The sequence below is a fragment of the Rhincodon typus genome, chromosome 24 (genome assembly GCF_021869965.1).
Source record: "Rhincodon typus isolate 14 chromosome 24, sRhiTyp1.1, whole genome shotgun sequence".
Lineage (NCBI taxonomy): Eukaryota > Metazoa > Chordata > Chondrichthyes > Orectolobiformes > Rhincodontidae > Rhincodon > Rhincodon typus.
In genome coordinates, this window is record NC_063355.1 from 40,914,335 (window position 1) to 40,923,553 (window position 9,219).

The window sequence follows — 9,219 nt, forward strand, 5'->3', positions numbered from 1 at the left end:
AGTACTCATCTTATTAGCAACACTGCTGTCAAATAGACCAAAAAGCCAGGATTACATTTTACTTCTGAAAATTTTTGACCTTGATCCCGTAAAAGCTAGGTCAAATATTACATGGGGTACATGAAAAGTTTATTTTTGTCAAGACCACAGGGTTGACTTTCACATAAGTATACACAGTGCATTGTGTGGGTATTGCAAATTTTAAAAGTCAAGAATGTTACAAAAAAGGCTGTTGCCTAATGGCATTATTGCAATGGAATGTTCTGGAAATATCACAATAAACAGTTGCTGGTACGTTTGTTCAAAGATCTTCCTGCATATGGCAGCACACCACAGGGTTCCAGCACTGGTAGGAGAATTATTTCACTTTAATACAATGGGAAATAGACCATCGTATTAGTTACATAAGTAATGCAGCTCTCTCATTAGAGAGAGAGAGATGACTGGTGGTGATTAAATCTGAGGGTTACCACATTTCAGGTGAGGGGAGATATTGAGAAGGAGAGTCCTTCATGGTAACCTCAGCCAGTGCAGGAATTTAATCCACCCTGTTGGCTTTAGGGTGCATCACAAACCACACTACTCTGTGCAGCACAAGAGATGTATCTCACCCTGAGAAGAGTATTGGATCACAGTCCTCCTGATCACTGCAGCAGAAATGCAGAGTATTTACTGAAGCTCCAGTTCCTCGAAGCACAAACTTTGGATCAGGGGGTGGTAAGGCCATAGAGTTACCAGAGAAATCTGCAGAGACACCACACAATGAGCAATAAAACAACGGTTTTAAAATGAATCCAGTATTTCTTAATTCAAAAGGATTAGCTATGTCAATTGCTGCACAAGTGCATATTCTTGAATTTTTGAGGAGTTAATGAAATAGCATGTTACCGCAAGAGAACAGAGAAATGCATTTTATCAGTATATTCACTGGGGAGTAACTCACTTCCTGATTCTCCAAAGTCTGTACCCCAACTACAAAGCACAAGTCAGGAGTGTAAGAAAATACTCTCCATTTTCATTGATGTATACAGCTCAACAAGATGTAAGAACCTCATTGTCATCTAGGACAAAGCACCAATTTCAACAATTACTCACTTCAGCACCTGATGCTCAGCTGCAGTAGTGTTTACCATCTACAAGATGCACTACAGTAACTTACCAAAGCTCTTTCAACAACACCTTCCATCATCTAGACAGACAAAGGCAGCAGATGCATGGGAATGCAACAAGCTGCTAGCTCCACTGCAAGCCACACACCATTCTGACTTGGAAATATATCACTGTTCCTTCACAGTTTCTGAATGAAAAGACTGGAACTTCCTAACAGCACTGTGGGTGACCCTACACCCAAAAAAACTGCAGCAGTTCATGAAGGTAGCTCAGTGGCAGAAAACACTGCTCTAACAGCATCCATATCCAGTGATCAAAGCAGATTCTGCTGGGATAACACACAGTTATATAATCAGTAAAGTCACCCTCTTGTCCTCTGCAATTGAATAGTTAAATACAATTTCACATTGACAACTTTTCATTTCATGAATTTCTGATTTTCTCCAAGCAATTAAGGAGAATTGCCAAAAGAAGGCAAGATACTTTCATGGTTGTATTGAAGGAGGAATGTATTCCTATATTTGTTAAAGATGAACATGCACAGAGCAGGTTACATCCTAACTTTGAAAACTACACTTCTTATCTCTCCATATAAAATTTGATCAAATAAACATCTATACATTTTACCTGTAAATATCCAAAAGTAATCTGCAGTCATGTTTCACAGTTGACCACGTCTCTGACTTTCAGTTATTTTGCTCATTTTGATATTATGTTCCATTACACACATTTAAGAATTCAAATGGTACACATTCTCAGATTTTCATAGCTGCCATACTTGCACATAATGTACCTAACATAACGTTATGTGCAATGCATCAAAATCAAACATTACATAATAGCCCAAGCTGTACCTTTAAACAAATCCCCATAGGGGAAAAATGGCAAGACACAAGTCATTATTACCTGAAAAATGGATGGACATATCCAATACCGATAACTGCAAACACAGCCAATAGTGCAAAATGGGAGGGTTCAAAAGTAAAGTACAAACTGTAAATCTCAGAAGGGAAGAATGAACTACAGCAATTTAAAATATTTGTAAGACATCAGTGGCCCAATAATGGTATGGACACCTTTTAAAAAAAGTTATCCAAAGAAGTACAACTACAGGAGGACATTCCCTCAGCACCAGGTAAATCTTTATCCCAACGCCCACTTTCCTAAAATGTTGAGAAAAATTGTAGAATCATACAATAGAGAAGAGGCCCATTGGCCCATCAAGTCTGCACCAACAAAAAAAACTATTCTAAATCTACACTAGTTCCACTTTACAGCACTCAGCCGCATAACCTTCAACAATATGACATTTCAAGTACTCATCCAAGTGCTTTTTAAAGTTTGCAAAGCTTCTCGCTTCAACCACCCTCCCAGTCACAGCATTCCAGATTCCCACTACTCACTGGATGAAATTTTTCCTCAAATCCCCTCTAAACCTTCTGCCTTTCACATTAAAATAATACCCCCTTATTACTGATCCTTAACTAAGGGAAACAACTGCTTTCTATTCATCCTGTCCATGCCCCACATAATCCTACACACCTCAAACAGGTGTCTTCTCAGCCTATGTTCTCATGAAAACAACCCAAGTTTATCCAGCCTTTTCTTCACAGCTAAATTGATTCAAATATTTTGCAGATGGCCACCTCAGCCAATACTTATTTCAATAAAGGTGGGTGTTTCTTATGTCTGGATCTCCTAGCACACAGGTAGGGATACTACCACTGTGCCTTAAGATCCCATCCTCTTCAGTCCATACTCTGGCCCCACTTGCATAATTTGATGTAAATTTGCTACTTGCTTACTAGTATGGCATGTTTCACACTATTTAAGCGTGATTTCTCCTAATTTTACCAAACACAATTCTGCCAATCAGGTGCAAGTGTGACACATGTTTAGCAACATTACTGCCAGATGAGGCAATGGAAATCTATGCACAGGTTCACAGTATGCTATTTGATTATTGATTTAATTCAGTTTTGCTCCAAACAAATAACTTGCTACAAAACAGTACACAATAGTGTCCAGGCCTAGCTCCATGCAGTATGTACAGGGAATTTGTAGACGGAAAATTGAGAGACTGGCCTATCCAAGTTTGTTCACGTTCCCCAGCCTTGAAGATCAGCAAAGTTACTACTGAGCAAAATTTTAGTTCTCTTAATTTCACATTCTTGTCATCTGATATAAATCAGTAAAAGAACTCAAATCATTTTCCTCTTAATTGTGAGTTTGGCCATTTTGACAGAAATAAAGCAACAAATTCCAACCAGAGGAATTATGTGTTTGAGAGTGTTTGAATTGCATTGCAACTGCATCCACACATGCAGAGATACATCATGGTGCTCCTTTAGGAACACATATGACTTAACACATCATGTCTGATGTGCATATCACATGCTAGCCTATCTTCTGGATGGGTTATTCAAGGTCTTCAGGTCAAGGGTGTAAAAACTGCATATAAACATTTGTTTATTTCTAAACAAGGAATCTCGTGATATTTTTCAAACCTTCATGTGAGTTCACTTCTGTGTGTAATGTCAACAATGTCTAGAAGAACTGGATATCCTGTCTTGATTAGAAAAGTGCTTGGTTAAGGAGCCCTAGCTTAATTGTACATTGCTAATCTGTCAGCCATGCAGATTTGTCGGCCCAGCCTCCCTAATTAAGGCCAGCGCCATGGAATGTTTCCTAAGTAAATGTTGAACGATTAGGATAGCTGTTCTCACAGCCATTCACTCTTAAATGTTAGGAAGTATATCTTGTGCTAGTTTACTTCTCCTTTGAGGAGAGTTTTTGTTAAAAGGCTTTCACTTATCAACATTTGACTAACACAAAATATACTATTTTAGTGTTACACAAAGCAATTAATTTCATATTGTTGACATGGCTAAAGAGTCAGTGCCATAAAGTGATTCATATTATATTGTTAGAAGCTGTTAATATTCATTGTAATTAGATTTAAAAATAGTATTGAAACTTATCATGTTGATTGACGTTCAACTGTTGTAACTTCATATACTCTGCTAGTATAGGAGACTGTCTGCAATATATTGCCTTAATCTGAAAATAAAAACATTAACTTTTTAGCTGTAGGTTTACTCAGTGGTGAAGACAGAAGTCAATCAGAACACAGCACCTGTATTTTTAGTAATTTGTATTGAGGGCCTACAGGTTGCAAAAAGGCAAGGAAAACAGATTCTTAAAAAAACAAATGAAAACGACAAAGTCCACCATATTCGCAAAAGACAATAAGCAGCTTCAGACTAAATGAGTAATCAATTGAGCACAGATTCTTATTCATTGCATTTCCAAGGCTGAAACTGGATCACTTCAGTACTTTAAACTTTAAGACAGTGATAATTTAAGATGGGGGAGGGATGAGACGGAGGTGGGGGGTGGAGAGAAGAGGAGGAGGAATTAATTTAGTTGGAATGAATAAAAAGAGATTTTCTTTTTCAATATTCTCATCCCAATCCTATATATTGTGGGATCCCATTCCTCTTTGAAGTAACCAAGAATCAGCCTTGTAGTCAGCCGAAGCAGATAACACAGGAACTGTAACCTGACTCTAAGCCTTGGATAAAGAAAGTTTGTTTCCTTGTGACCATATGATGGCTTGTCCATCAACACATTCTCACTAATTAGGCCTAATTATCAGCCAAAGCTCGTTTCCCCTTTATGTTATTAAATCAGAAATAATCACATGCTCAGGCTTCTGTCAGCACCAGAGAGACTGGAGACCCCAATTCAATTGAAACCACTATCAAACCCAGTCTTTGGAAGAGCTTGCTTGGCAATTTTTCCAGGCTTCAAAGATCCAGGTCCCATAGCCGCATACCAGCAATGCATTCTCGGGAGTGGATGCAACCATATGACTGACAGTGACTTTCTTGACCCCTGCATTATTTCACAAATTACCGCTGTAGAAGGATACTGATTAGCTATTGTACGTTAAAATGGAGTAAATGGTACACCAAACCTTTAAAACACATTCATAACAAAACACGGCACAAGGGCAGAGCAAAAGAAAAATGATCACTGTCAGGAGAACGGACTCTGTGCAAATCCCACATTTTGACAAAGGTAGGATAGATGATTAAGAATCAAAAAGCTACGATTGTGTTACACATTAGCATTTATAGAGGAGTCTGTAATCTGGGGATTTACATAAAGTTTGAAAACAGATTCTGGTGAAATTTGATGAAGTTTTTGAATTCAACACAAATATTTTGCCAATTGTACTTCCCATTCATAAAGTTTTTGTCAAGAAATTATGTGATTTTCAAATACTGATCAATGTCACTTATTTTTATTACACAATTGCAAATAGCTAATTTACAGGAAGCTTCATTACTGGTTCTAATTTATAAACTTTGACAACCAGTAGTGAATGAGACAATAGTACACAAGAAATTACAAAACCCATAGGAAATAATGGACACACTTGAAAAATAACTAACCTCAGATTGGATTATCTCCCAGTAATCAATTAACCATTATCACCAGTCAAAACCTGTAGTGAACAGGTCACAATCATTAATCCCTCAACACATACTCTGAGACCACAAGCCATAAACCATTGAATTGCGAGCATAAACTGGTTGAAAACAACACCACTCAGTTACAATTAAGAACGTAAAACACACTTGTGTACACAACCTGGAAGGTAGACCTGAAAACATATCCATTCTACTTCCAGCTTCCAGCATCTGGAGTCCTTACTATCTCCATTCTACAATGTTTAGTAATGCTCAAATTACATGTCGATCTCAGTAGAATATGGTCACACTTGCTCACAAAACAAGTGTAATTCAGATAAAATAAATCAAGTTCGAGGGAAGCATAAAATTCACACCATATATTCCTTGAAAATACAAGTTTCAACACAGTCAACAGCTTTTCATGCATAGCAAACATACCATTTAGACACTGAAATAACATTATTATCAGACTAAATGATGTTAAATAGAATTAGACTCAGATCTGACTTCTAGGTACCTCACTAGTTGGAAGAGAAAAAAAAATCACTAGCAGTGGAATTCTCTAAACTGCTCTGTGTGCCTCCTGTCTATGGTTTGAATGGTGCGATCACAAATCCTGCATTAGCTAGCCCACATGCACCTGGCTGAATCATGGCTGATGGCATACCCAGAATGGACAAAGGGAAAAGTAAAAGTTACTTCCTAAATTAAATAGAATAGGTTCATTCAAAAAGTCTTCCAAAATCCCTTCTCCAATGTCTGACAATAGTGCACTGCAAATTGTAGTAACCTGTCACGTATTTTACATAGTCAAGCACCCACAAAATCTTTTTTACAAAAAGATGTACAAGGCAATATATCCTGGCATCAAAAAAAAATGCAACTTCTTCCTCCACCTATCATTAGAAATTCTTTGTGAAACAAGGTGACGTCTAAAAGTATTTCAAAACAAGCACAACAATAGCTGGTCATATATACAAGGGCCTTACCAGAAATGCCTGAAAAACAGGATGAAACTACAGGTAACAAGGTGTAGAGCTGGATGAACACAGCAGACCAAGCAGCATCATAGGAGCAGGAAGGCTGACGTTTCGGGCCTAGACCCATTCACATTTAATACAGCAGCACCTACTGAAAATGTACTTTCAAACGTAAACTGCCGTATTGGTACTGCAATATCAATAAATTTACTACTGATGACATGAAATTAAAGCTCATCATGTAGTTTAAAAAAATGTCTTACTGTCTAATGCCCAAAGGCAACAAAATGCAGCTTAGATCTGCATTTGGCCTGCAGTCTCTGGTACAACAAGCAACTGAGCTGAAGAACTGCATAGCAAGTCCAAAGACAAAATGTCACAAGGTCCTCAAAGATTAATGGGATTGTTACAAGTCAATTGAACACCAAATATATTTTCTGGCACCCAATGCAGGGAACACTTTCAAAGTGAAGACTGAACATCCTGTGAGCTGAAATGTGGCCTTTTACAATCACATCTTTCTGCTAAATTAAATATTGCCATTGACAGATCTTAGCATGATAAATAAACTCCTGATTTCTGAGTGATGGACAAACTCTTTCAGATTGTTTATGCCAGGTCAAAATTACAAGTTCTGTTTTATAATCAATAAAATGAAGAGAAGTTAAACGCAGCAGACAGAGATAAGCCAGCATTGTTCAAATAACGCAAGAAAAAATTCCAATAAAACTGTTCAAGGTTTTCTCAGCTCAGATCAGCATGAGGACATACGTGAAACAGAACAGTGATAGAATTTTCCACTGTTTCTAGCTCACAACTGTTAAGTAGGAATTCTCTAAAGACTCTTTGACATGGGATCATAATTATATTCCCTCTTTAACTTTATGTCCAAATAATAAAATATAACCCCTTACAGCTAGGACAAGAGGGCATAGCCTCAAGATTAGAGGGAGCAGATTTAGGACTGAATTGAGAAGGAATTTCTTCACCCAGAGGGTTGTTAATCTATGGAATTCCTTGCCCAGTGAAGTAGTTGACGCTACTTTAGTAAACGTTTTTAAAGAAAAGGTAGATTTTTTTTGAACAATAAAGGAATTAAGGGTTGCGGTGAGAACGCGGGTAAGTGGATCTGAGTCCAAGAAAAGATGAGCCATGATCTTATTGAATGGCGGAGCAGGCTCGAAGGGCCAGACGGCCTACTCCTGCTCCTAGTTCTTATGTTTTTATGTAATATACCAGCCAAATATTAGTTTTATTTGCTAATGTGAGAGCTTACATTGTACTTATAGTAATTTGCCTACCTAACAAGTGGTTGCACTTCAAAAGTAATTCATGAGGATGTGATAGTCAAACGTAGCTGTCATATCATTATAGCTTCATCACTATTCCTCTAGATTCAAGTCAGGCAACTATTACTGCATAAAACATATTACTCCTTTAAGTAAAACATCTAAACATCTATTAATTCATACATACCTAGATTTTTTTTCACTCCGAAAGGTTAATTATGCTTATATGGTGGTATTCAGTTATGAAGTGGAAAAGCATGCACTTTTAAAACTCCTAGAAAAAAAGGCTTCAGTTAGTCAACTACACCAACTGGTACAGACATTCAACAGTACAATGCAACTGCATCAAGTTCATGCAAATATATTACAGAAAAATGAACAAATGTGGATTTTTCAATTCGTTAACGGGATGCGGGCGTTAATTGCTGTTGAGAAGGTGGTGGTGAGCTGCCTTCTTGAATTGCTCGGTCCATGCATCATTGGTAGAACCACAATGAAGTTAAGGAGGGAGTTTTAGGATTTTGACCCAGCAACACTGAAAAAACTGTGATATATATACTCAAGTAAAGGTGGTGGGTGGCTTGGAGGGCAACTTAGAGACATAGAGATATACAGCACAGAAACAGACTCTTTGGTCCAACTCAGCAATGCCAACCAGATATCCTACATAAATCTATGCCCATTTGCCAGCATTTGACCTATATCCCTCTAAACCCTTCCTTTTCATCTACCCATCCAGATGCCTTTTAAATGTTGTAATTGTACCCGACTCCACCATTTCCTCTGGCAGCTCATTCCACACACGGACCACTCTCTGTGGAAAAAGTTGCCCCTTAGGACCTTTTTATACCTTTCCCCTCTCACCTTAAACCTGTTCCCTATGGTTTTGGACTCCCCCTCTCCAGGGACAACACCTTGCCTATTTACCCTATCCATGCCCCTCATGACTTTATAAACCTCTTTAAGGTCACGCCTCAGCCTCCGATTTTCCAGGGAACACAGCCCCAACCTATTCAGTCTCTCCCTATCGCTCAAACCCTCCAATCCTGGCAACAATTTGCAGGCAATGTGGTTCCTATGTATCTGCCATCCCTTGTTCTTCTGGATGGAAGTGGTCACAGGTTTGAAGATGCTGTCTAAGGATCCAAGGTGAATTTCTCAATGCACTGTGTGGATTGTACACACTGCTGCTACTCAGTGTCAGTTGTAGAGGGAGTGGTTGTAGTATGGCAACCGCTCTGCCCAGGACTGTAAGAAAGTTGTGAACACAGCCCAGACCATCACGCAATCCATTGACTCCATCCACACTTCTCAATGCCTCGGAAAGGCAGCCAACATTATCAAAGACCCCGAGACAAC

General features: G+C 38.4%; 1 protein-coding gene across 3 annotated transcripts in view; it reads right to left on the bottom strand.

Annotated features, from left to right (window-relative positions):
* The window catches only part of gnb1l (guanine nucleotide binding protein (G protein), beta polypeptide 1-like), a 28,076-nt gene extending 19,900 nt beyond the window's left edge, over positions 1–8,176 (bottom strand). Inside the window, exons 1-4 of one of the 3 annotated variants that reach the window (XM_048611655.1) lie at positions 8,048–8,122; positions 5,571–5,623; positions 4,092–4,170; positions 612–744 (exon numbers count right to left, since the gene is read on the bottom strand). In XM_048611655.1, coding sequence (XP_048467612.1) covers positions 612–744; positions 4,092–4,125 — 167 coding nt within the window. In that variant the 5' untranslated portion in view covers positions 4,126–4,170; positions 5,571–5,623; positions 8,048–8,122. Of the gene's footprint in view, positions 1–611; positions 745–4,091; positions 4,171–5,570; positions 5,624–8,047 lie in introns of all 3 variants that reach the window. The other 2 variants (XM_048611656.1, XM_020536188.2) reach the window with 2 other exon arrangements.
* Between the last annotated feature and the right edge of the window lie 1,043 nt (positions 8,177–9,219).